At 44.5% G+C, this 27,161-nt stretch overlaps 1 protein-coding gene across 1 annotated transcript in view; it reads left to right on the top strand.

The window, feature by feature from the left end:
- Nucleotides 1–27,161, top strand: part of LOC113980833 (splicing regulatory glutamine/lysine-rich protein 1-like) — a 71,220-nt gene that overhangs the window by 23,798 nt on the left and 20,261 nt on the right. The window contains exons 4-7 of the mRNA XM_027708050.1: nt 1,527–1,691; nt 2,655–2,833; nt 3,402–3,532; nt 4,896–5,010. Of these exons, the coding sequence (XP_027563851.1) occupies nt 1,527–1,691; nt 2,655–2,833; nt 3,402–3,532; nt 4,896–5,010 (590 nt within the window). The remainder of the gene's footprint in view (nt 1–1,526; nt 1,692–2,654; nt 2,834–3,401; nt 3,533–4,895; nt 5,011–27,161) is intronic.

The raw sequence follows: 27,161 nt of genomic DNA, 5'->3' as shown, positions 1-27,161 counted from the left end.
GCTCTATGGATGTACTCCAGCATCTCAGTGTCTTGTAGCGAGGGACCCAAAACTGAACACAGTATTTGAAGTGTGGCCTCACCAGTGCCAAGTACAGGGGGACAATCACTTCCCTAGTCCTGCTGGCCACACTATTTCTGATACAAGCCAGGATGGCATTGGTATTCTTGGCCACCTGGGCACACTGCTGGCTCATGTTCAGCTGTCTGTTAACCAGCACCCCCAGGTCCTTTTCTGCCAGGCAACTTTCCAGCCACTCTTTCCCAAGCCTGTAGTGTTGCATGGGGTTGTTGTGACCCAATTGTAGGACCTAGTATTTAGCCTTGTTGAATCTCATACAATTGGCCTCGGCCCATTGATCCAGCCTGTCCAGATCCCTCTGTAGAGCCTTCCTGCCCTCAAGCAGATCAACACTCCCACCCATCTTGGTGTCGTCTGCAAACTTATTGAGGGTGCACTTGATCCCCTCATCCAGAGCATTGATAAAGATATTAAAGAGGACTGGTGTATGTATTGGGTCTGGCTGAGCTAGAGTTCATTTCCCCATAGCAGCCCTCACAGTGCTGTGCTTTGCATTGGTAGCTAGAAAGGTGTTGATAACACACTGGTGTTTTGGCTGCTGCTGAGCACAGCACCAACACTGTAACATTCCTTCCTCAATCAAGGGCAAGATCCTGGGAGGGGACACAAGTAGGCCAGCTGACCCAAACTGACCGAAGGGATATTCCAGACCCTATGACATCAGCTCAGATGTAAAAGCTAAGGCAAGGAGCAGGAAGGCAGGCATTGTCTCCAATGGCTGCCTGCTGAGGAACCATTACACATGCTGAAGCCCTGCTTCTCGGAAGTGGCCAACCATCACTGCTCGTGGGAAGTAGAGAATAAACCGTGTTATCTTTTCGCTTTGCTTTTTCTTTAATAAACTGCCTTATCCCAACCCATGAGTTGTTTTCCATCTTACTCTCTCCCCTGTCCCTCTGGGAAGGGGAGTGATAGAGCGGCTGGGTGGGCACCTGGTGCCCAGCCAAGGTCAACCCACCACAGTGTAATAGTGGTGTTTAGAGACATTTGTTTCTAAATTAACCATCTAAGGTAAATTCACTTTGTTTTTATATACATATTTAATAAATATTCTGTGAATTTTAGAATATCAAAGAGGAAGTCAAGCTGTATAACTCTCTGTTCAATAACAAAAAGATGATTTCAAGTAAAGAGAGTAGTTTGTTACATAAAAAAAACTATTGGTGGCTTTGTTTGATGGAAAGGCAGTTACTTTTTTGGGTGGAGAAAATAAAATTCAAACCAGGAACTCAGCAGACCAATTTAGTAGTCATTTTTAAGTGACTTTTTATAATATTCCCCTGGAGAAATTTCACTTCCCCATTCTGGGACCTTACAGTTTAAAATCTTACCTATATTAATTAGATTTATTTTTACAGAAATGCACAAGTCAGGCAAGTATTTAAAAGGTGAAGTGTCTCCTTCCAGTGCTTGGTTGCAAAACATCCTATTTTTATATTTCCCAGCTTGGTGTTTCACTTGGCACTTTGGGGGCTATACCAGCAGCAGCATTGGACCCTAACATTACAACACTGGGAGAAATACCACAGCCACCTATTATGGGGAATGTGGACCCATCCAAAATTGATGAAATCAGAAGAACAGTCTATGTTGGAAACTTGAATTCACAGGTAGCTTTTTTGGTTTTTGTTGGCAATAATAATGGAAGATGCAGAATTGGAATTTGTGAATTAAAATCTTGCATTTTAAGAGTTTTCATTAGTTGATGCCAATAGAAATTTAAACAAAAATACTCTTTTTGGTTACTAGAGATATTTCAAATTCTTCAGTATCCTTTTGCCAATCAGATAAGATCAGACTGTGGAATTCATTCTAGCAGGAAACAATAGAAATCACGCTATAGCTGAATTCAAGAAACATACTTATGATTGTGTGTATTGATCAAACGTCCAGCTGGGTTATATTAGCTGAACAATGCCCCAGAATTTGTGAGAGCATGGTAGCTGTCCCCCACAACACTGTGCAGTTGCTTAAGTACACTAAGAAGAAATGATTTGACCTAGTTGAAGTTGCAAAATTAGCATAAATATATTAAAGTTGCTCTGACAGGAAAGTTAGGTCTGTCAGGAATATGTTTTTTTCAGCAATTGATTAAACAAATTGAAAAACAATTTTCTTTTGACTGATGGAAATAGAAGTATTTAATTTTCGTTTTTTTTGACTGCCAAAGTAGCTACTAGAGTATAAAAGTATGCAATGAAATAAAACAAGCTTGAAACTAGTAGAAAAACAGATAAAAGTGAAGTCTTGTAATGCTGTTTGGATTTTTTTAAATTGATCAGTTATTTCAAATAAGTTGTCTGAAAAGTGCAAAATCCTGTACAAGTACTTTTTTAACCTAGATGTAGGACTTCAGGGCTCGTGGTTGCACTATTTTAAATTGTAGTATATTTTTTAGATTAATGGAAGAAAAAAATACCTTTCTTAAAATGTAACATTACCAAATTCATGTCACCTGTGTAATAATGATGAGATATCTTTCCAAAATTTGTAGCGCTTAGATCATCTGATATGTTGGATAAGTGGTTTTCATTATATATTTTACTTCAGCTGAGTTCTTTGACTCTTTCTAGACTACAACAGCAGATCAGCTGCTTGAATTTTTTAAGCAAGTTGGAGAAGTCAAATTTGTGCGAATGGCAGGTGATGAGACACAACCAACACGATTTGCTTTTGTGGAATTTGCAGACCAAAATTCTGTACCTCGAGCTCTTGCCTTTAATGGAGTTATGTTTGGAGACAGGCCACTGAAGTAAGAAATTAATTATCCATATGAATATTGAATGAGAGATTTCTTAGTATCTTTATACATTTATGACTCTGATGTGAAGGAAACTGCTGTGATTAATATCTTTTCAATATAAGGGCCTATTGTTAGTAAACTAGAATGCTTTTATGAACTCAAATTTCAAGTTTGGATATAACTTTTTCCAAGAAGAATATGGATGGCATTGAGTAAAATCTAATCTTGAATTAGTGAGAGAATATGCAAAGTCCTTTGCACTTATTAAGCTTTATATATGACGTGCATGTAATTAGTAGGCATTGATGTAGAAATTTGATCTGAAATAGATTTCTAGACTTCTACTAAAAATAACACAGAAATATCGTGCTGCAATTATTTAAAAGTCATAAGATTTGAAAGCAATAAAAGAGACATTTCAGATACTTATTAAAGATGAGTGTTAGGAAAAATCTGTAGTTTTGCTGAACTTTGAAGTTTTTAGTCATACATGGAAGTTGAGGTTTTTTCTTATTTGTTTTTCATTTTTCCTTTTCAAGAGTTTGGAAGTTCAAGGTTTTATTTTTTCTTAATTTAGAATAAATCACTCCAATAATGCAATAGTGAAACCTCCTGAAATGACACCACAAGCTGCTGCCAAGGAACTGGAAGAAGTGATGAAGAGAGTAAGGGAAGCCCAGTCTTTCATATCTGCTGCTATTGAACCAGGTAGGTATATTATGTTCATTACCTAACAGACATGTTCTATGTGTACCTTGACATATGCTTTTAAGAGAGTTTTAAAACATGAGAAAAGGGTACTCAAAGGTGAGCAACGTGTGGGGGAAAAGAAAATAATGTTGGTGCTTTTAAAGTTCAAAGTACTTACAAACTTAAAAAATGCATTATATTTTGGGTTTTTTCTCTTGTAGCACCCATTAATGCCATAGTTCCATGATCAGAGGGAGCTAGTGTGCTGCTGAAAGCAGCAGTGTTATGCTTTTTTTTGACAGGTTAATTTTGCCACTGTGCTATGCTCTTTTTCATACTGCCTCAAGACTATGTGCATCCTCATAGCAAATGGGATTAGAGAATGAATCTGGGATAAAACTTAACATATTGTAACAGCCTTTTTTTCATTCAGATTGGTTCCCTGATCCCTGTTAACACTGAAATGTCAGGTCAAGGAGGAAGGTGTCAGTGGCTCAAGTGGTTAGACAGACATTTAAATGCTGATTTATACTGACTTTAACTGATTGCAAACCCACAATATAAAAAATTCTCAACTTGTTAAACTTGCAGTTGAAATCCTCCTTTTTCTTTTCATCAGCAAGATTTTGTCATTCTTCTTACTAAGAAACCCAGACATTGAATTATGTAGGTGAGATAGTAGAGGATCTTGAACTTTTATTTTTTTTAGGGGGAAGGGGATAGAGTATTTTCTGTCTTTTTTGAGGGTTGGGAGAAAAATAGTTCTAACATTTCCTCAGTGTTAAGCAGCAGAATAATAATCTTTTAGAGTCTGAACCATAGTCTGCAGAGATTACTGGTAAGTTTTCTGTTGACTTCTTGGCCTTTGGATAAAACTTTTTACTCCCTGCTCTCCTTTCTTTCCTCCCCCAAAACAGTGTTTGAGGAATAGAACTTCAATATTTGTACAGTCATTGGAATATTTAAAAGTATAAAAAGTACTAATTATTATTTACATTTTATGCTTGTTTTGAAAACTCTGCCCTCTAAATTTACTCTGCTGTTCTGAGGTTATTAAAAAAAAAGTAGTTATATTAAATAATATACCAGAGAACGTGTTGTAATATTGTGCATTGTGGCAGCAACATAAATCCCATTCCTAAAAGAGCTAGCTGCTGTTTATAGTTATCTGGTTTATGTGTACTGGTACAGGATGGCTGCACTCAATGAGTATGTGCGATGATTTTCTTGGATGTTTCTCAAGGATATTTGCAAAGAAGGAAGATGTGCAAAGCATAGGCCCTTTGCACTATATGTGTGGTACATTCCACTTGCACCAGATTGTTAACTGGGATCTTTAAATGTTCTGAGCTTACACTGCAATGTGTTTTTTTCCTCTCAGAGTCTAGAAAGAGCAGTGAAAGAAAAGGCGGTCGATCTCGTTCCCATTCCTGTTCAGAATCCAGGTCTAGCTCAAAATCCCGATCTAGAAGGAAAAGATCACACTCAAAACACAGGTAGGTATATTTATTATTTTGGACTAAGAATTCATACTGTGGTTTTGTTGAGGGGTGGTGGTTACTGAGTTTTCTTACTGAGTTATGAGACAAGTGTCCCTGTAGAGAAAATTAGTAACTTAAACTGACCAGATCAGAGTAACTAGGAACTTTGTCTCTGAACAGATACTCTTTCCCTCTAAATGCTGCATGTTTTCAGTATTACTTTCAGGTAAAACACACTAGAAGGTACTTTTTGTGTCATATAGCATAATAATTTTTATGGTTTCATGGTACATTTTGTGCCATGTAGCATAATTTTATTTTGTAACCTTTGTATTTTAAAAAGAAATAGCTATCTGTGTTTTGTGGATGGAACAATTAGTTTACTGTTCATACCCTGAACAGACAGACTGGCTGATTTTGCTAGTAGAAAGCCGTCCTGAACTTCTAAATATCTAGGTAACAAATGCTGTATTTTTATGTACTGTACTGTAAATATAAAGCTGTATTTTTTAAAAGCCAGAAGAAAAAGGCTTTAGAGGCAGTTTTTAATTCTTCAGAGGTTGTTTGCTTTGCTAATTTGTTGTGAAACAGGCTTTGAAATATAGGAGAAATAAAATTACTATATCATCCTTAAAGTTTACCCATTAAGAAATGGTACAATGACAGGAATGTCTTTTGATCATTTACACTATCAATCTAAAGATATTTGACTCCATTAAGTGTCAAGAAAAAAAAAACAAAAAAGAAACTTAGTGTATTTGATAGTTTACACTTTAAAAAGGTGAGTGTTTTCAATGTTGCAGCAACATCACTATTGCATTCTTTCATCTATTGTTTTTTAACACAGCAACTAGAATTCTTTTACATACAGAAAAGCTGGCCAGAGGGAATGTACCACATCAGTTATACTACCAAACATGATCTAAATGTGCAGGCTTCAGTTTTCATTGAATCATAGAATGGTTTGAGTTGGAAGGGACCTTAAAGATCATCTAGTTCCAACCCACCTGCCATGGGCAGGGACACCTTCCATGAGACCAAGTTGCTCAGAGCCCCATCCAGCCTGACCTTGAACACTTCCAGGGATGGGGCATCCACAACTTCTCTAGGCAACCTGTTCCAGTGCCTCACTACCCTCACAGTAAAGAATTTCTCCCTAATACCTGATCCGAATCTACCCTCTTTCAGCTTGAAACCATTCCCCCTTGTCCTATTACTGCATGCCCTTGTAAAAAATCCCTCTCCAGCCTTCTTGTAGGCCCCTTTTAGGTACTGGAAGGCTGCAATAAGGTCACCCTGGAGCCTTCTCTTCTTCAGGCTGAACAGCCCTGCCCCAACTCACTCAGCCTGTCTTCATATGAGAGGTGCTCCAGCCCTCTGATCACCTTCATGGCCCTCCTCTGGACTCGCTCCAACAGGTCTATGTCTTTCTTATGTTGGGGACCCCAGAACTGTATGCAGTACTCCAGGTGGGGTCTCACAAGAGCAGAGTGGAGGGGGAGAATCACCTCCCTCAATCTGCTGGTCACGCTTCTTTTGATGCAGCCTTTGATGCAGATTATTTTTTATATGGTTGGCTTTCTGGGCTGCAAGCGCACATTGCCGAGACGTGAAGCTTCTTGTCCACCAACACCCCCAAGTCCTTTTCTGCAGGGCTACTCTCAATCCATTCTCCACTCAGCCTGTACTTGTGCTCTGGGTTGCCCCAAGCCAGGTGCAGGACCTTGCATTTAGCCTTGTTAAGCTTCATGTTGTTTGCACAGGCCCACCTCTCAAGCTGTCAAGATCCCTCTGGATGGCATCCCTTCCCTCCAGCGTGTTGACTGCACCACATGGCTTAGTGATGTCATCAGACTTGCTGAGAGTGCACTCAATCCCACTGTCCATGTCACCAACAAAGATATTAAACAGTACTGATCCCAATACCAACCCCTGAGGAACACCACACATCACTGCTCTCCACTTGGACATTGAGCTGTTGACTGCAACTCTGAGTGCAACCATCCAGCCAATTCCTTATCCACCAAGCGGTCCATCTGTCTGTTGCGGGTGGAGTGGGGGCTTCAGACAAAGTTTATTAGAGAAGCCCTCACGTTGAGTCATGAGGTGCAGAAAGGACCCCCTTGCTTTCTGAACTCCTTTTCAGAGAGGAGCTTGGGTGTGGCTGAATCCAATCTTAGCCCCAGACTTTGTCAACAGTTTAAGCCTAAGGAATTATAGAGGTGTGATTGAACCTTTGTACAACTTGACCCACAGGATTAAGGATGGCAAACCAGATATATTTATATAAAAATGAATGATTTATTATGATAAATGATTAGACAAAAAGATCTTAATCAGAATTTTTTACTACAGAGTATAGAAGCTAAAACTACTAGTATAGTATAGTGTACTATATCAAATCAGTGATGTTAAAGCAATTATATTAAAGCTAGCAAAAAAACCCAGTTATTAGGTATTGATGTTACTCACCCATACCATACCCAATGACTGTAGGCAAATCTCTTTCACTCAGCCTCAAGGAGTGACCTTGAGGAGTGTCCCCATCCAAGGGAGGAATCTCCACACACGCTCCAAGAAGGGGTATGTTAGAAGAACCTGCCATTTAAAAGTGGGACTGGACTTTTACAGTATAAAGTGATTGACTGTCTGTCATGTGTCCCCAGGCCAGCTGTGTCAGCTTAGCATTTTTTAGATAAGGATACTGTACCATATCTGCCACACCTTTACCTCACTATCAGGATGTTTAACTTTGGGGTTGATGAGTCAGACTGGTTTTAGCATAATTCAACACCAAAGCAGCATGACACACCATCTCAGTCCACCACTGATAGCTTTGCAAAATAGGGCATTGTTTTACTGCATTCCAGGCAGAGCATCCTGCTACATTGTCAAATGCAACTTTCCCTTTTAGAGACAGGGATGTCATGCGGGACAATGTCAAGGGACAGTGTCAAATGCTTTGCACAAGTCCAGGTAGATGACATCAGTCCCTCTTCCTTCATCCACCACTGCTGTAACCCCATAAATAAAAGGCCACCAAATTTGTCAGGCACAATCTGCTCTTACTGAAGCCATGTTGGCTGTCAGCAATCACCTTATTTTCCACATGCCTGTGTTTTGTAATAGTGTTACACAGTATATGTTGTCTAATGACATCAAAACATTGGGTACCTTTTTAATGCAAGAAGAATCATTTGTTCAATTCTTCATTGCTTGTTTCTCTTCTCTGAGGACATAACTGAAAAACAGTCTTTGTTTTGTGTAACGCTGCAGTAATCAGTGCTATTTTGTACTGACGCAAATCAAATTGATTTTAAGAAGATAAATTTGGATTTTTTTTCTTGCAGAAAACCTGTACTTTAAACCATTGTTGGATAGTTACATATATATTTATATTATATATATATATTTAAATGATTTTACCACTGTTACTGTCAGTTTTGAGAACATGCTGTTTTGTGATTTAACCCCAGCCAGGAACTAAGTACCATGCAGTCACTCACTCACTTCCCCTCGCTCCTCCCTGGTGGGATGGGGAGGAGAATCAGAAAAAGATAAAGCTCGTGGGCTGAGATAAAAACAGTTTTCAGTAATAGAAAAAAAAGTAAAATGTAATAATAATAATAACAAAATCAACAATAATTAAAAAATGTAATGACAAGGAGAGGGAGAGAAAGGAATTGAACCCAAGAAAAACAAGTGATGCACAATAAAATTGCTCACCTGCTGACCAATGCCCAGCCTGTCCCTAAGCAGTGATTGGTGGTTCATGGCCAACTCCCCCCAGTTTATATACTGAGCATGATGTTCCATGGTATGGAATACCACTTTGGCCAGTTCAGGTCAGCTGTCCCAGCTATGCTCCCCCACGGTTTATTGTACACCTCCTCACTAGCAGAGCATGACACACTGAGAAGGCCTTGACTTAGGGTAAGCACTACTTAGCAACAACCAAAACATCAGTGGGTTATCAACATTAGTCTCATACTGAATACAAAACACAGCACTGTACCAGCTACTAAGAAGAAAATTAACTTTGTCCCATCTGAAACCAGGACTGTATCCAGCCCTTATTCCACACCATTTATATCATGCCAGGTCCCTCACTTTCTAACATACCACCACCTTTCCTGCCTTTTGATAGATATACACACAGATATTGTTCCCTTAGTCTATGGACCATCTCTATAAAAGTCCATCAAGTTAATTTTGTCCATGACCTTGGGTTCCATCTGTCATGACAGTCTTTCAGGGCAGGAAAGATGGTGTGTGGTGTTGTCACATGTAAAAGCCAGTTCAGATTACATCACTGCTGTGCTTTTCCAGTTTCATCAAAGTTCATTCTTCATTAATGTGGTGATCGAAGGGGAGTCAGACTCACATCCCCAAATCTGGAGTGGTGGAGATGAGCATTGAGAGATGCGTAGTGTGGTGATGAGCATATACCCATCATGGAAGTGATAATACACAGTACTATATAGCAATTAGCATAATACAATTTTATTGATCAGCTATTCTCACCCAAAATCAAATGCCCTTGAGGCACACACTGGGCTTCCTCATCCTCCTGCATTACCCAACAAGTGCACCCAGGTCCTTGAACAAAAGCAATCCCATGAATGGGATTGCCTTTGCCTGTGGCAGGAATAACCCAGACTATTTTCCCCAGCATATTTTTAATGTGCGCTACAGAAACGTTGTCCTCTTCTATAGTATATCAAGGTTTTGATTGGGCAGGGCCAGCCCGATTTGAAGGTCCCACCACCCATTGCTCTCAGTGTAGTCCTTAACAGTCCATTGTATCATTTAATTTTTTGTAGGCTGGTACACGATTGGGAATGTGATATACCCACCTAATGCCATGTTCTTTGGCCCAAGTGTTTATGAGATTGTTCCAGAAATGAGTCCCATTGTCTGCCTCAATTCTTCCTTGGGTGCAAGTCTCCATAAGACTTGCTTTTCAAGGCCCGGGATAGTATTCTGAGTAGTGACAAGGAGCATGAAATATGTTTCTAGCCATTAGGTGGTTTCTTCAACCATTGTAATCACATGGTTCTTGCGTTGGCGAGTTTGGGGGAATGAGATATAGTCAATCTGCCAGGCCTCCCCATATTTATATTTCAACCATTGTCCTCCATACCAGAGAGGCTTTAACCACTTGACTTGCTTAAATACAAGGTATGTTTCACATTCATGGATAACCTGGATGATAGTGTCCATGGTTAGGTCCACCCCTCAGTCATAAGCCCATCTATCTGTCGCATCTCTTCCTCGATGGCCTGAGGTGTCATGGGCCCACAAAGCTACTTCACTTTTAGCAGCCTGATTCACCTGTTTATTATTCTGAGGTACTTCATTGGTCCTACTCTTGGGTACATGAGCATCTACATGATGTACCTTCACAACCAGGTTCTCCACCTGGACAGCAATATCTTGCCACAATGCAGCAGCCCAGATGGGATTATCTCTGCACTGACATTTACTCTGTTTCCATTACTGCAACCACCCCCACAGGACATTTACCACCATCCATGAGTCAGTATAAAGTATTGACCATTTCTCTCATTCAGCAATGTCTAAGGCCAACTGGATGGCTTTCACCTCAGCAAACTGACTTGATTCACCTTCTCCTTCAGCAGTTTCTGTGACTTGTCATAGGGGACTCCATGCAATCGCTTTCCATCTCCGATGCTTTCCTATAATACGACAGGACCCATCAGTAAACAAGGCAAATTGCTTGTCACTTTCTGGTAATTTATTATGCAGTGGGACCTCCTCCTCTGGTGACATTCCAAAATCTTTGCCTTCTGGCCAGTCCATGATCGCTTCCAAGATTCCTGTACAACTGGAGTTTCCTGTTTGAGTTCATTGTGTGATCAGTGCAACCCACTTACTCCATGTAGCATCAGTTGCATGATATGTAGAAGAGACCCTCCCTTTGAACATCCAGCCCAACACGGGTAACCAGGGTTCCAGGAGGAGCTGTGCTTCAGTACCTATCACCTCCAAAGGAGCTTGAACCCTTCAAAAATGGCCAGTATCTCCTTTTCAGTTGGAGTATAGCAGGCTTCAGATCCTCTGTATCCCCGATTCCAAAACCCTAGGGTTTGACCTCGAGTCTCCCCTGGTACTTTCTGCCAGAGGCTCCAGGTAGGGCCATTCTCCCTGGCTGCAGTGTAGAGCACATTTTTTACATCTTGCCTTGTCCAGACTGGCCCAATGGCCACTGCATGAACTACTTCCTTTTTAACTTTTTCAAAGTCTTTTCATTGCTCAGGGCCCTATTTGAAATCATTCTTCTGGATAGACATGGCTTACAATCAGGCTGTAATTTGGAATGTATATTCTCCAAAAACCCACAAGTCCTACGAGAGCTTGTGTTTTTTTCTTGTTAGTTGGTGGAGATGTTGCTGTTATGTTGTTGATCATGTTCATTGGGATCCATCCTGTGATTTTATTCCTAAAAACTGGGTCTCCTTAGCAGGTCCTTTGACCTTCCTTTGTTTTATGGCAAAAAAGTGCTTCTGTTTCATTGCTCCACGCGTGATGATGTCATCTATGTATTGCAGGTGTTCTGGAGCTTCCCCCTGTTCCAGTGCAGTCTGGATCAGTCCATGGCAGGTGGTAGGGCTGTGTTTCCACCCCTGTGACAGTCGATTCCAGGTGTACTGGACGCCTCTCCACATGAAAGCAAACTGTGGCCTGTGCTCTGCCACCAAAGCGATTGAGAAAAACACATTAACGATATCAATTGTGGCACCACTTGGCTACCTTTGATTCCAATTTCTATTGAAGTTCCAACATGTTCGGTACAGCGACACTCAGCAGCTGTATGACTTCATTCAGGCCACGATAGTCTACTGTCAGCCTCCATTCTCCATTAGACTTTTGCACTGGCCATTTGGGGCTACTAAAAGGTGAGTGGGTCCTGCTGATCACTCCTTGGCTCTCCAGTTGACAAATCAGCTTATGGATGGGAAACAGGGAGTCTTGGTTGGTGCACCTTTGTGGTAGCAATCACCACCTCTTGACCTTCATCAACCACACAATGGAAGGGTCCTCCAAGAGACTGGGCAAGGAAGACAGCTGTTTAATTTCCTCTGTCTCCAAGGCAGCTCCCTTTCCTGAGGTAGTCTATGCCAAGGATGCTGCATGGAGCCTCTGGACCAGTCAGTTTTTGCCACTCATTCCCAGTCAGGCTGATTTCAGCCTCCAATACAGTCAGCTGTTGGGATCCCTTTGTCACTCCAGAAATACAAATGGGTTCTGCCCCTTCATAGCTTGATGGCATTAGAGTACACTGTGCATCAGTATCTACTAGAGCCTTATATGCCTGTGAGTCTGATGTGCCAGGCCATCTGATCCACACAGTCAAGTAAACTTGCTTGTCCATTTCCTCCACCCAGCTGGAGGCAGGGCCTGTCTAGTCCTGGTCATAGGATCCTCAACTTACTTCTTGCAGAGACAGATTAGAATTCCTTTCCATAGGATCATGAGTAAAATTAGCTCTTCTGCTCTGCCTGGGGACCTGCCCACTGGAGACTGGAGCAGCAACTTTCTTGGAAGAACCCACTTGGGTATAGAGAGGCGAAGCGTGCCTCTATCCGTAAATGCAGGGAGGAATTAAGTTCAAATATACCCAAAAGCGAGATTAAGACACAAACGAGGTCAGATGTTGGTATCCAAAACAATAATTCAACTTTATTAACTATAAAGGAGGCAGAGAGAGAAAGAAGGAAAAATAGAGAAAAGTGGGAAAAGCTAAGAATAACTATAAGAAGCACAGAAAAGACTTTACCACCACCATGAACTCAGCACTGGATTTTGTCCTTGATGATGGGGGGGAGTCTCCATTGAGTCATTCTCTGGTCTTTTGTCTCTGTGGCATGAGTAGAGTTCTTGCAGCGTGTGTCGGTCCCATGGTGCGTCCTGGGTCCAGCCCGGCTGGTCGCAGTGCTGAGCAGACAGTGCCAGGGCGCGGCTTGTGTGCAGGCAGCAGCCTGTGTGTCTGTGGCATGTGCAGACACCGGCGTGTCTGCCTGCTGTGCATGCTAGGCAGTGTGTGTTTGGGGGCAGGGTTTCCCACCTTAATCTATGCGGCATGGCCCCGACCTCTTCCCCGCTCTGTGTGTTTACGATCTCCCCGGAATGTGGGGGAATTCCTGGGGGAATTCCTGCTGCCGCTCTGCAAGTGTGGGGAAGTCCCACAGCTGCTCTGCAAGTGTGGCGACTGCGGTGTGTCCCCGCGATGCGTGTAGGGGGCAGGATTTCCCACCTTCAATTTCCCTGTAGCGTGCCCTCTGATCTCACAGCATGTCTTCGATCTCTACCCCCTGGGCACATCTCTGGCACTTGCTTATATAGGGTCAGGGTGCCATGCCTTATGGCAGGTGGTAGCTATGCAACAACAGCACATCCAACACGCACTGTGCGCAGGCGTTGCCATCCCCCTGGCTCGCGGCCATTTGAACAGTCAAAACAATTTGCTTCTTGCAGTTCGGGCAATGGCAGAGCATGTACTGCTTCTGTCAGTTCTTTACACCCCATTTGTGATTGTTTTTCCCTGCAATTCCCACACTTGTGCCTGTAGGGTTGAGGTTGGTTTTCCATCTTTTTTCCTCATGTCCTCTCCATGGTCCCTCAGGTAAAACCACAGGGTGCCCCATGGTGTGTACCTTCTATATCCCCCCTCTTGGAGCAAAAGGATGCCTTACTGTTAATAGCTGAGGCACTGGTCTGTACATGTGGGGAGTAGCACATATCCTCTCTGAATTTCTGGAACTCCTGGGATGGTTTTTCAGACAGTTTCTCCACAGTCAAGATGAGGGTGGAAGAGTTATTGTCTTTGTATTCCCAGAGTTGGTGAGCCACTTGATCCACTTTCGGTGATGCTTCTTCTCTCCAGCTCTTTGTTGCCAATGGTTTAGTATATGATGATGTTGCGCTCCCTGAAATTTTCCTCCACATGGGTCATGTGCATTAGACTTTGTCTGGATCTGTGGATAACTGCATGTTGTTCAAGTCATAATAAATCATCTCTAGCATGACTAATTCCCTCAGGTACTGGATACTTCTCTCCACTGTGGTCCATTTGCCTGGGTGACATATAGCACTTTCCTTGAAGGGATACCTTTCCTAAACATTTGACAGGAGTTACCTCCAGAGGCTTGGGATTTGTGTCTGTCTTCCAATCACCTTGTCAATGCCTGCTTCCCTAGAAAGCGATCTCAGCTGCTTGGCTTCCCTACCCTCTAATTCCAAACTCCTAGCCCTGTTATCCCAGAATTGGAGCAGCCAGGTAGTAATGTGCTCACCTGGATGACAGCTGAAATCTTCGTATCTTCCACAGCTCACTTAGGGATAGGGATCGAGGGGTTACCTCTTGTTTTGACTCTTCCTCCTGTTCTTGTGGTGGCCCCAGCTTCATCCTCCTTTATTAAATGAGCTGACTTGTGTCCATTTCTTCTTGTGTATAGGGGCAACTGATACCACCATGGGTTGTCACGGGTTTGGAGTAGCCACAGATAGTTGCTTAACCCTTACCTTAACTAGATCTGAATCTGAATCACGTTCAGTATTCCTAGAAATAGGACCAAGACCAGCAATAGGCTGGTTCCAACATCCTAAAATTTTCAAATGCTGCTGTGGTTAGCCAAGAAGAGAAAGGGAAGATGTCTCCACGTCTCCCCCATAGGTTGGTTCCCCAAGGAGAAAAGGCAAAAGGTGTATTTATTAATAGTTCCCATTACATGGCTCCTGAAGTACAGGGGTAATGGCAGTGCTGAGTACACATACCAGATTAGTTTAATTGCCAGGGATTCTATCATATCACAAGCCAGTATTACAAAGGACAACAAAACGAGAACCTTAGCCCAAAACAGCAAGCACATGCTGCAAGTAAGGTGTTATATAACACAACTCTGAAAGCATGTGCAACAACTCTGAGAGCAAATAAATCAACATTGCAACCAGCAACTATTAAACCAATTATGGTGGGTTGACCTTGGCTGGACGCCAGGTGCCCACCCAGCCGCTCTATCACTCCCCTTCCCAGAGGGACAGGGGAGAGAATAAGGTGGGGGGAAAAAAAAGAAAACAACTCGTGAGTTAAGACAGTTTATTTAAAGCAAAAAAAGCAAAGCAAACTTGTGTGCGCAGAAGCGAAGGATAGCAGGTTTTATTCTCTACTTCCCATGGCCAACGATGGTCGACCACTCTCGAGAAGCAGGGCTTTGGTACGTGTGACAGTTCCTCAGCAGGCAGCCATTAGACAATGAATGCCCGCCCTCCTGCTCTGTGCCTTAGCTTTTATATCTGAGCTGACGTCATATGGTATGGAATATCCTTTTGGTCAGTTTGGGTCAGCTGGCCTACTTGTGTCCCCTCCCAGGATCTTGCCCTCAACTGAGGAAGGAATGTTACAGTGTTTGTGCTGTGCTCAGCAGTAGCCAAAACGCTGGTGTGTTATCAACACCCTTCTAGCTGCCAATGCAAAGTACAGCACTGTGAGGGCTGCTATGGGGAAATGAACTCCAGCTCAGCCAGAGCCAACACACCAATACACTGAATTCTTATAACAAATTTGTTTTAACACACGCAGTTTGCTTGGATCTGTCATTATCTCAACTCTTTGTGCCCTATGTTGGGTGCCAAAAAAGGACTGTTTTGGTTTACCCCAGCTGTCAACCAAGTACCATGCAGCTACTTGCTTACTTCCCCCTCTCCCCATTGGGACAAGGAGAAGAATCAGAAAAAGGTAAAACTCATTGGCTAAGAACAGTTTAATAATTGAAAAAAAAATTAAAATATAGCAACAACATTGTAATGAAAAGGAGAGGGAGAGGATTAAAATTCAAGAAAAACAAGTGATGCACAATACAGTTGCTCACCACTTGCTGACTGATGTCCAGCCAGTCCCCGAGCAGTGACCAGCAGCTCTCAGCCAACTCCCCCCAGTTTATATACTAGTGTATTAGGGAGGATTCGAGCATACTGAATCTGAAAAATCGGTCTGAGAAACTGCTCAGAGACTTTTTATCTTTAAGCAGCAAAGGTATTTATTAGCAGCGCTGGGAGCAAGCCAGCTATTGCTGGAAAAACTTGCTCAAAGGCTTCACACAAAATCAGCAGTTTTATACAATTTTTCAGGTGTGATTAAATGCATATTCAAATGATTACAGCATCTATTCATACATATTGATAACAGGCGGAGTATAGGTGGAGCTCAGGCGGAGCTTGGGGCGGCACTTCTCTTGGCCCCCAATTTTAGGGGTACATCCGATCTTCATCCCATGGGGAGGGGGCGTATTCTCATCCTCCTCAGTCTGACCTTTCTTCCTTTCCATTGTTCTTGACCCACTCGCTCAAGCTTGGAGAAAGCCCTGGCTCCCGACCTATTTCTCCTATTCAAATGTCTACTTTAGCTTACTGAATCCTAATTTATTACCTCTAGGCCCATTACATGTACCTTTAGCACTCTGTTAAGCTTTGGTCCAGTTAGCAGAACAGAACATTTTGGATGTAAGTAACTTGTTAGCAGGCCCAAGTTGCTTAGTTAACTCTTTTGGGCTTACCCTCCTGTTTCAATACTGAAATCTTGAAACCATGACACCACTGCAAGCCCAACAAAACTGAAATTTATTACCAAGAGGTGGCCAACAAAATGAACAAACCCAAAATGGAGGAAGGAGGAGAGAAATAAGCCCCCAGCATGACCTCCCCAGTTACCCAGCTGTTGCCCATAAAGTTATCTTACCGACCTAGCATGCCTATAATTACCCATAGCAGAAGCTGCATCCTTGGAGAGTCAGTAAGTTCACAAACTGGCAGGCGTCCCCGCCAAAAGGCAACGTTGTCCTTGATGTGAAGCTAACTCCCCTCCAAGAAAGTACTATCTGCTTTTATACAGTTAACTGAGTGACCTCAACCTAGGCAGGTGTGATCATCACCGCCCAGCCAGAGGCTCTCTGTCCCACCCCCTTGGTTATGTAAGTGCATCTCTTCTGCGCACGCGTGGCTTTCCCTGCGCCTGCGTACTGCACTCAGGGGGGTCTTTTCCAAATGAGTCGGGGCGTCCTTCATCACTATAGTCTTCAATTTCTCCTTCAAACGACCTTGGAGAACGATTAGCCAATCACAGAACACCAATTAAATATAGTTTATCCAAGAACTCCCTTCAAGGACAAAGTTCCCGTTTTATCAGTGCTTGTTTTCTCATAACTTGGCAGGGAAAGAACAAAACTTTCACAGGTGGCTGGGCCGAACACAGACCAAAAGTATCAGCATAATTAACCCCTGATACAACTAGGCATGACATTCTATGATGTGGAATATTCCTTTGACTAGTTTGGGTCAGCTGTCCTGGCTACGCTCCTTCCCAGCTTTTTGTGCACCTGCTTGCTGGCAGACCATGAGACACTGAAAAGTCCATGACTTAGGGTAAGCACTACTTAGCAACAACCAAAACATGACTGTGTTATCAACATTAGTCTCATACTAAATCCAAAACATAGCACTGTACCAGCTACTAAGAAGAAAATTAACTCTATCCAAGCTAAAACCAGGATATGCTGAAAAAAGAGTAGTCTGATCTGGTGAGGCAACTTTATCCCTAATAAACTGTCCTTACCACTTTCCATTTTTATTGTTTTATAAAACCCCTAAACCCTTTCATCTCTATGATATAAAATTTTTTCAAGACCTTATTTGGGCTAAATTGTAATTATTATCTCTGTAATTAGTTTGTATTTCTACAGTGATACATGGAGCAAAGCTGTAGGTAAAAAATAATATCCTTTCCTCTTGGTATATATTACTTTGTGTGTCTTGATCTGCAGAAGACAGGTGCAGATGGTATTTTTTTGTATCTCCCTTATCTTCAGGATTAATTGAGTAAAATACATGAATTTCTGCCTTTGGTAAGTTTAACTTCATCATACCTTAACCTTTCAGGCAAAATATCCAATGATGTGTTCTTTTGAAACTTTAATCTCCAAATTCAGCTTTTTATTTTTGTTTTCCTAGGGAATATGATCTTCCACATGTAGGGAATACTTTGTGGAAAAAAAGAGTATAGTAATTTTCAAAAGTCCTGTTGTCTTTATCAAATCTGAGACTATATAATAATGTTTATGAGAATAATTTAATTGGATTTCTATTGGAGTATCTGCACATTATTTGCATTCCTTATTTATCGTGTAGTGAATGCTCATTCCTTTTCTTGAGAACTCTTTAATTCAAATCCATGCTAACATATCCTCTCAACTGAAAAGATAACTTGAGTAAATGCTGAACCACAGATAGTGGGGTTCTTATTTATTTATTTTTTTAAGGTCAATTAAATTTTAAGGTTGGAGAACAGAGAGGCCGATGTGTACTGGGTCTGGCTGAGCTGGAGTTCATTTCCCCATAGCAGCCCTCACAGTGCTGTGCTTTGCATTGGTAGCTAGCAGGGCGTTGATAACACGCCGATGTTTTGGCTACTGCTGAGCATAGCATTAGTACTGTAACATTCCTTCCCCAATCGAGGGCAAGATTCTGGGAGGTGACACAAGTAGGCCAGCTCACCCAAACTAACCAAAGGGATATTCCATACCATATGACATGAACTCAGACATAAAAGCTAAGAAAAGGAGGAGGAAGGGGGGGGTATTCATTGTTTCTAATGGCTGCCTGCTAAGAAATCACTATGTATTGTTGAAGCCCTGCTTCCCAGGACATGACTGGCCATCGCTGCTGATGGGAAGTAGTGAATAAATCTTGTTATTTTTCCCTTCGCTTTTGCATGCACAAACTTTTGCTTTTCTTTTGCTTTAAATAAACTGTCTTATCCCAACCCATGAGCCATTTTCCATCTTATTCTCTCTCCCCTTTTCTGGCTGGGAAGGGTAGTGATAGAGTGGCTGGGTCAACCAACTACAGCCAGTTAAAGCCATCTTTCTTCATTGACCAAGACTGAAATAAGTGACTGGGCCTGGAAAAGAAGGCAAATTTAGCTAATTATTTTTAAAAGCTGCTAGAAATTGTTGGTAGTAGATTTTATGCACTAGATTTACTATAATGACAGCTATCCTAATATGATATGAATTTATATTTTCCAGAATATTCATGGAAATTATTATGAAACATAGAATCATAGAATGGCCGAGGTTGGAAGAGACCTTAAAGATCATCTAGTTCCAACCCCTCTGCCATGGGCAGGGACATCTTTCACTAGACCAGGTTGCTCAGAGTTCCATTCAACCTGACCTTGAACACTTCCAGGGATGGGGCATCCACAACTTCTCTGGGCAACCTGTTCCAGTGCCTCACCACCCTCACAGTAAAGAATTACTCCTAATATCCAATCTAAACCTACTCTCAGTTTAAAACCACTCCCCCTTGTCCTATCACTACATGCTCCTGTAAAAAGTCCCTCTCCATCTTTCTTGTAGGCTCCCTTCAGGTACTGAAAGGCCATGATTCAGTCACCCCTAAGCCACCTCTTCTTCAGGCTGAACAATCCCAATTCTCTCAGCCTTTCCTCATAGGAGAGGTGCTCCATCCCTCTGATTAACTTGGGGGCCCTCCTCTGGACTCACTCCAACAGGTCAATGTCCTTCCTGTGCTGGGGACCTCAGAGCTGGATGCAGTATTCCAGGTGGGGTCGCAGCAGAGTGGAGTAGAGGGGCAGAATCACCTCCCCTGACCTGCTGACCACGCTTCTTTTGATGCAGCCCAAGATATGATTGGCTTTCTGGGCTGCAAATGTTCATTGCCAGCTCATGTCCAGCCTCTTATCCACCAGTACCCACAAGTCATTCTGGTCAGGGCTTCTCTCAGTCTGTTCATCCCTCAACCTGTATTGATACCGGGGGTTGCCCTGACCCACGTGCAGCACCTCGAACTTGGTCTTGTTAAACCTCATGAGATTCCTGTGAGCCCACTTCTCCAGCTTGTCTGGGTCTCTCTGGATGGCATCCCATCCCTTCAGGCATGTCAACCGCACCACTCAGCTTGGTGTTGCCTGCAAACTTGCTGAGGGTGCACTTGCTCCCTTCATCTATGTAATTAATGAAGATATTAATCAGTACTGGTCCCAATACGGACCCCTGAGTGGCACCACTTGTCATTGATGTCCATCAGGGCTCTGAGCCGTTGACCACTACCCTCTGGATGCAACTGTCCAACCACTTTCTTATCCATTTAACAGTCCACTCATCAAATCCATCTCTGTCCAATTTAGAGAGAAGGATATTGTGAGGAACCCTCAGATAAATGGCATCTGTAGCCCTTCCCTTCTCCACTCCATCATAGAAAACCACTAGGTTTGTCAGGCAGGACTTGCCCCTGGTGAAGCCATGTTGGCTGTCCCAAATCACCTCCCTGTACTCCGTGTGCCTCAGCAGAGCTTCTAGGAGGATCTGTTCCATGATCTTCCCAGGCACAGAGGTGAGGCTGACAGGTGGGTAGTTCCCAGGGTCCTCCTTTCTATCCTTTGTAAAGATGGGCACCATGTTTCCTCTTTTCCAGTCACCTGGGACTTCCCCTGACTGCCAGGATTTTTCAAATACCATGGAGAGTGGCTTGGCAACTGCATCAGCCAATTCCCTCAGGCCTCTGGGATACATCTCATCAGGTCCCATAGACTTATGGACATTCAGGTTCCTCAGGTAATCATGAACCTGATCTTTACATACAGCGGGAGGGACTTTTCTCCCCCAGTCCCCATCCTGCTGTCCATCCATTCGAGAGGTGTGGGAAGAGAGGTTGTCATTGAAGACTGAGGCAAATATGTTGTTAAGTACCTCAGTCTTCTCCTCATATGTTGTTACCAGTTTACCAGTGTTGTTTATCAGGGGCATACACCTTCTTTGACCTTCCTTTTCTGATTAATGTACCTGTAGAAGCCCTTCCTGTTCTTCTTTGCATCCCTTGCCAGGTTCAGTTCCAGCTTTGCCTTTGCCTTCCTCACTCCATCCCTGCACAACTGAACTTGATCTCTATACTCTTCCCAGGTTACCTGTCCTTGTTTCCACTGCCTGTGCGTTTGCTTCTTGCCTTTTAGTTTGACCAGCAGTTCCCTTCTCAGCCATGCCAGTCTCTTGCCTTCCTTAACTGATTTCTTGCTCCTGGGGATTGCCAGCTCTTGCACTCTATAGACGGCTTCCTTAAAGATCTGCCAGCTCTGTTCCACTCCCTTGTCCCCAAGGGCAGTCTCCCAGGGAATCCCACTGACTGTCTCCCAGTACCATATGCCGCGGTCCGAAAGGGGGGAGGGGAAATGGGGCCGCGACACAGCACGGATCCGGGACACAAAGGTGGGATGCAGGTAGAATCTTTATTCCAGCGCGCAGGAGGTTTTTTATCAGCTCCGGAGGGGAAAAAGCCAGAACATAGGGCGGAGCAGGAGACAGACAAGCGGGGGGACAAACCAGGATAGGGACACGGGCAAAAGGGGAGGAGTGCAGGAGGAACCAGGGAGGGAAAAGGGCGAATGGGGGATGTCTCCTGCTGCAGCTTCTCCAGCCAATCGGCAGAGAAACAGAGGAGCAGGGAGGTGAACAAGCCGGGACATGCCCGGAAGATACAAATTCTGGGGAAACATACAATGTATATATATATAATAACTATAAAGTCTGCATCATAAAGTCCATTCAATTGCTGTACATATTGTCATGGTTTGAGCAGCCTCAAAATCCAATTCTGATTCCTAGCCCCCCTCCCACATCTCAACCCCATGTGAGATGGGTTTTCCAGACAAAAACACAAGACTCAATATGGGGGAAAAGGAATATATTACAATGACTATACACATAAATAAATACTATAATACATTACATATCATCTCTACCATGACAATAATATTTACAGTGGGCCAAATCTCTTCTCCCTCCAAATAAAAGTCCAGGAGAGAAGAAGAAGAAAAGACCCCTTCCAGTCTCTCAGCAGCAGGTCTCTCTCTAGGCAGCAGGCTCTCTTCTTCTCTTCCAGGCAGAAGCAGTTTCTGGCTCTCTGCCAGCACACACGAGGGAGGCCTCCAAGCCTCTCTCGGCCCCCGTCTTCAAACGGGGGTCTTTCCGTGGACTGCGTTTCCCAGGACAAAGGGCGCATCACCACGGTCATATCGCGAAGCACAGGGGTCTTCGCGACAGTCCTTATCCTCAGGGGAATCCAAGCCCCTTCACAGAGCTTCTGTGCTCTGACTCAAAGATGGCTGCCAGCTTCTCTGAAGCCTGGCAGCAGGGGGGGCCAAGGTCACCCCACACGTACACATTCCTTTGGCCGTCCTGCCTTATCCCTCAGGAGGCCATGAGCTTCTTAGCTCCTCTCAGCAGTGCATACTGCACTCCAAGACTCTTCAAGTGAGTCCAATCATCCTCCTCTCTCTCAGAGGAGTCTCCAAGGGAGTTTGGGGGTTTTGGTTATTTAGTTCTTACCCCCGAAACTCTGTCTCTGCAGTGGTCTCGATTCCCTTCCTGGTGCAACTTTTCCTTTCCTTCAGACAGATCTCTGTCTGCCTAGGCTGCATGCCGGCTTCTGCTGCTTACTTCGGTCCTTATCAGTTGGCTCTTTGCCACTGCTCTCCTCTGTCCACTGCTGCTCCGTCGCCGCTCCCGGCGTCTCTCACTGCTGCCTACCGGGGAGAAAACTCCCCCAGCTCCTAGCCACAGGCACTCAGTCCAGCTTAACACTGTTCCGAGTCCCTGCAGCCCCCCAACCGGGGGCTGGGGGGGGGGCAGAGCCCCTCAAGGGGCCGGAGCCCCTTCTTCGTGGTCTCTACAACATGGCCACCACTTCTTCCAACAAGAAGAACCACTGCTTCTTTTCCGGTGGAGAGAGATATGTTTATATTTTGCAGGAGCACTGATTGGGTCAAACCCCAAGGGTCACCACCCCCTGGGGGTTACCACTTTCCTAGTTTCAGGGGGAAAAACCTGGCTCAAACCACTACAATATTTTTCCATTTCTGGAATCATTCCCATTCCGATTCTTGGTCCTCGACAACCATACCCCCTCTGGTAGGGCTGTCTACTACCTGGCACAAGAAGTTATCCTGCATGCATTCCAGGAGTCTCCTGGATTGCCTGCAGCTCTCTGTGCTACTTTCCCTGCATATGTTGGTGTTGTGGTTTGGGTCCCCCAAAAATACAATTTCCAAACTCCCCACAATTTGTTTCAATGTGAGAGAGAGTTTTCAGACATAACACAACTACTAGCATGGGGAAATTATATTAGAATTTATTACTAACACAATAAATACTATAATACATGTATATACAACAATCCTAACTATCTCTCCTATGGTAAAGCAATATATTTACATAGATCAAATCCCTCCTCTCCCTCCAATTAAAAGTCCAGAAGGAAAGAAGAAGATCACTTTCAGGGCAGCACAATCTCTTCTCTTCCAAGCAGCAGTTTCACTTTGTCGTAGCTGGAAAATCTCTCTCTCTCTCTTCATTACAACGCAGGGGTTTTTTCTCACCCCTCTGGGCCCTTCGGCTCCAGCCAAAGGTCTCTCCCATGGGCTGCAAAGCAGGGACAAAACTCGCCTTATCACGGTCATATCCTGTGAAAGTCCCTTCCTTGGGGGGTCAAGTTCCCCTGAGTCAGAACATTTAGGGGCTCTCAGCTCAGTTTTTGCCCCAAGCGTTCTAAGAGCTCCTTTGCTCCGTCTCTGCTGCAAACGTGGCAGGGGAGGCCACTTCCCCCGCATTCCTTGGTCTGACTGTCCTGGTCCAGCTCACAGGATGTCTCAGAGTTCTTAGCTCCTCTCTCTTTCTCTCTAGCTGCTGCATTTCGGAACTCCCTTCGAATGGAAGCCCACCCCTCCTTCCAAAGGAGGGTCTAAAGGGTTTTGTGGAGTAATTCAGTCTTACCCCAAAACAGTCTCTACTGAGTTTTCTTTGCTCTGTTGCTGGCTCTCTCTCTCTCTCTGTCGGACATCTCTGTCTCTCAGCCTGGCTATGTGCCATGTTGCTGCTTCCCGGTTATCTTCTCTTGCTCTGTAGAATTTCTCTGTATAGTCCTCTGGCTAGAAGCCAGTCTTAGCTCCAGCCATTCCGTGCTGCCTCCACCGCCACTCCGGCGTCTTTCTGCTGCCCACTCACAGTGGAGGAACTCCCCCCAGCCTTTGTCCACAGCACCTGGTCCAGTTTTAACACTGCGCCAGGCCCCCCACAGCCCGGTCGGGGGCTGGGGGCCTTGGCCCCCAGCAGGACTCACTGGCCCTTCTCTCTAACACGTGGTGTCTCAAGTCATGGCTGCCTCTCCTCCAGCTATGTATCAGGTCTCCTTTTCCGGTCTGTTGTAATATGTTAATTTCACAGGGGCGAACCTGATTGGCTCAACACCAAGAACACTACCACAGTTGGGGTGGTCGAAATTCCCCAGCAGGACAAGAGCCTGTGAGCATGATGCCTCCTGTATCTGGAGCAAGACAGTTTCGTCAATGGGCTCTGCTTGATCAGGTGGCCTGTAGTTAGACACCAACCGCAAGGTTCCCTTTGTTGCCTCAGTCTCTGATTCTTACCTACAGGCTTTCAACCTGCTCATGGCTGTTCTTCACAGACAGCTCTTCACACTCAATTCACCTCCTGATGTAGAGGGCAACCCCTCTGCCTCTCCTTCCTCTCCTGTTTCTTCTGAACAGCCTGTAGCCATCAATAGTCGCATTCCAGTCATGGGATTCGTCCCACCAAGTTTCAGTAATTGCAGCAAGGTCATAGCTTTCCAGCAGCACAGTGGCTTCTAATTCCTCCTGTTTGTTGCCCATGCTGTGTGCATTAGTGTAAAGGCACCTCAGCTGGGCTCTTGGCCGTGTTGCCTTCCTAGAGGAACACCCCTTAATTCCTTTGAGATAATTTCCTGGTGTTTCCTTGTTGGTTTGTATTAGCTTAGGAGTCAATGGCTTGTCCCCATAAGACTGAATGTGTTCCAGTGTGGCCAGCTGTAGCGGGTTGACCCTGGCTGGATGCCAGGTACCCACTAAAGCCACTCTCACTTCCCTCTGCAACTGGACAGAGGAGAAAAAAAGCAACTAAGGATTCATGAGTTGAGATAACAGCTGGGAGAGGTCAGCTACTGATTACCTTCATGGGCAAAACAGACTCAAAGTGGGGATATGTGCTGGTTTAAAAGTTAACCAGCAAGGGAAAATGAACTCAATTCAAAAGAGAGATTTATAAGTCAGAATAACAATTTATTAAAATAATGCAATAAGTACAATTATACAGACAGACAATTGGTTTTAACCCACAAAACCCAAATGTATAACCCAGCACCCTGGGGTATGAACAAAAGTGGTGTACCTTGGCCCACCCCCGAGTCCAAAGCAAAGGGAGAGGGGATAAACCTGCTGGTGGGAGAGCTGCTGCAGTCTGGTCAGAAGTGGTGATTGCAGTCCAGTCGAGGGTGGTGGTCCCAGTCTGGTTGAAGGCGGTGGTCTGCAGTCTAGTTGAAGGCAGTGGTCTGCAGTCTAGTTGAAGGCAGTGGTCTGCAATCTTCCTCTGGATCCCACGAGAGGTGGCAAGGTTCTGAAACTCCCAGTTATATACTCTCCAGTATAGGCGGGAGTGCTCAGTCCCTCCCTCAGAGTAGGGAATTCCATAAAAGGGCATGCGGATGCTCAGTCCCTCCTCCATAAAAGGGTATCAGAGCGGGGAATTCCATATAAGGGTATCAGAGTGGGGAATTCCATAAAAGGGTATCAGAGCAGGGAATTCCATAGAAGGGTACAGGAACATCTTCCCACCTTGCAGGCCTCTACTGACAACAGTTTTTGGGAAATGGCATGGAGGCTATAGAATACACAGTTTTGGGTTACACCCATCCAGTGATGAATTGGTCCCAGCCGTTCTAACCAGGACAGGATAGTACTTAAATTTATTACTAACAGGATAAGAGCCAAAGAGTGAGAAATAAAACAGTCTTAAAAACACCTTCCCCCCACCCCTCCTTCCTTCCATGTTCTCCCTTCTCCCCCTCAGCGATGCAGGAGGACAGGGAATGGGGGTTACGGTCAGTTGTTGTTTCTGCTGCTGCTCAGGGAGAGAAGTCCTTCCCCTGCTCCCATGGGGTCCCTCCCACGGGAGACAGTCCTTGATGGACCTCTTCGGCGTGAGTCCATCCCTCGGGCAGCAGTTCTTCCCAAACTGCTGTCCTGTGGGTCACTTCTCCATGGGGTGCAGTCCTTCACGAATGAGCTGAACCAGCGTGGGTCCCCCACAGGAGCCACAAGTCCTACCCAAGAAAAACCTGCTCCAGTGTGGGCTTCCCTCTCCACAGGCTGCAGTTTTCCGGCAAGACCCTGCTCCATCTTGGGCCTCCCACAGGATCACAGCCTCCTTCATGCATCCACCTGCTCCAGCATGGGCTCCTCCATGGGCTGCAGGTGGGTCTCTGCACCCTGATGGTCGTCCATGGGCTGCAGGGGGACAGCCTGCTCCACCATGGTCTTCACCACAGGCTGCAGGGGCCTCCGCTCCGGCATCTGGTGCACCTCCTCCCCCTCCTTCTGCACTGACCTTGGTGTCTACATTGTTGTTCCCATGTTCTCACTCCACTCTTCCCTGGCTGGAATTCTTTTCTGTGCAATACCTTTCTGTTCTAAAATATGTTATCACAGAGGCGTTACTATTACTTCTGATTTGCTTGGCCTTGGCCAGCGGCAGGAATCCTGTCCTGGAGCCGGCTGGTATTGGCTCCACCAGACAGGGGAAGCTTTTAGCAGCTTCTAACAAAAGCCACCCCTGTAGCCCGCCCCCTCTACCCAAACCCAGCCACAGAAACCCACTACACCAGCACACTTCAGAGTCAGTGGGGTGTAGATGCATTTCAGCTGGGCTATTGATTTCACCCCTTCATTCATCTCTGCTGAGCCTGTTCTTTTCTCCTTCCCCCTTCAAACCTAGATTAAAGCCCTCTCAATCAGCCCTGGCAACTCACAGGCTAGAATCCTTTTCCCTCTTTTAGACAGGCAAACCTCATCTGTCTCCAGCAGGCTTGGTGCCATATAAACCACCTCATGATCGAAAAAGCCAAAATTCCACCAATGGCACCAGTCTTTAAGCCATGTGTTGACGAGGTGGGTTCTCCTCTTCCTTTTGGCATTCTTTGCTGCTACCAAAGGAATCAAGGAAAACACCACCTGTGCTCCTGTCCCTTCAACCAGTCACCCCAAT

This window comes from Neopelma chrysocephalum, unplaced genomic scaffold, assembly GCF_003984885.1.
Source record: "Neopelma chrysocephalum unplaced genomic scaffold, ASM398488v2 Primary Assembly neopelma1_95377, whole genome shotgun sequence".
NCBI classification, from domain to species: Eukaryota; Metazoa; Chordata; class Aves; order Passeriformes; family Pipridae; genus Neopelma; species Neopelma chrysocephalum.
Note: the sequence above shows the minus strand (reverse complement) of the source record. Positions and strands in the feature narration are given on the sequence as shown.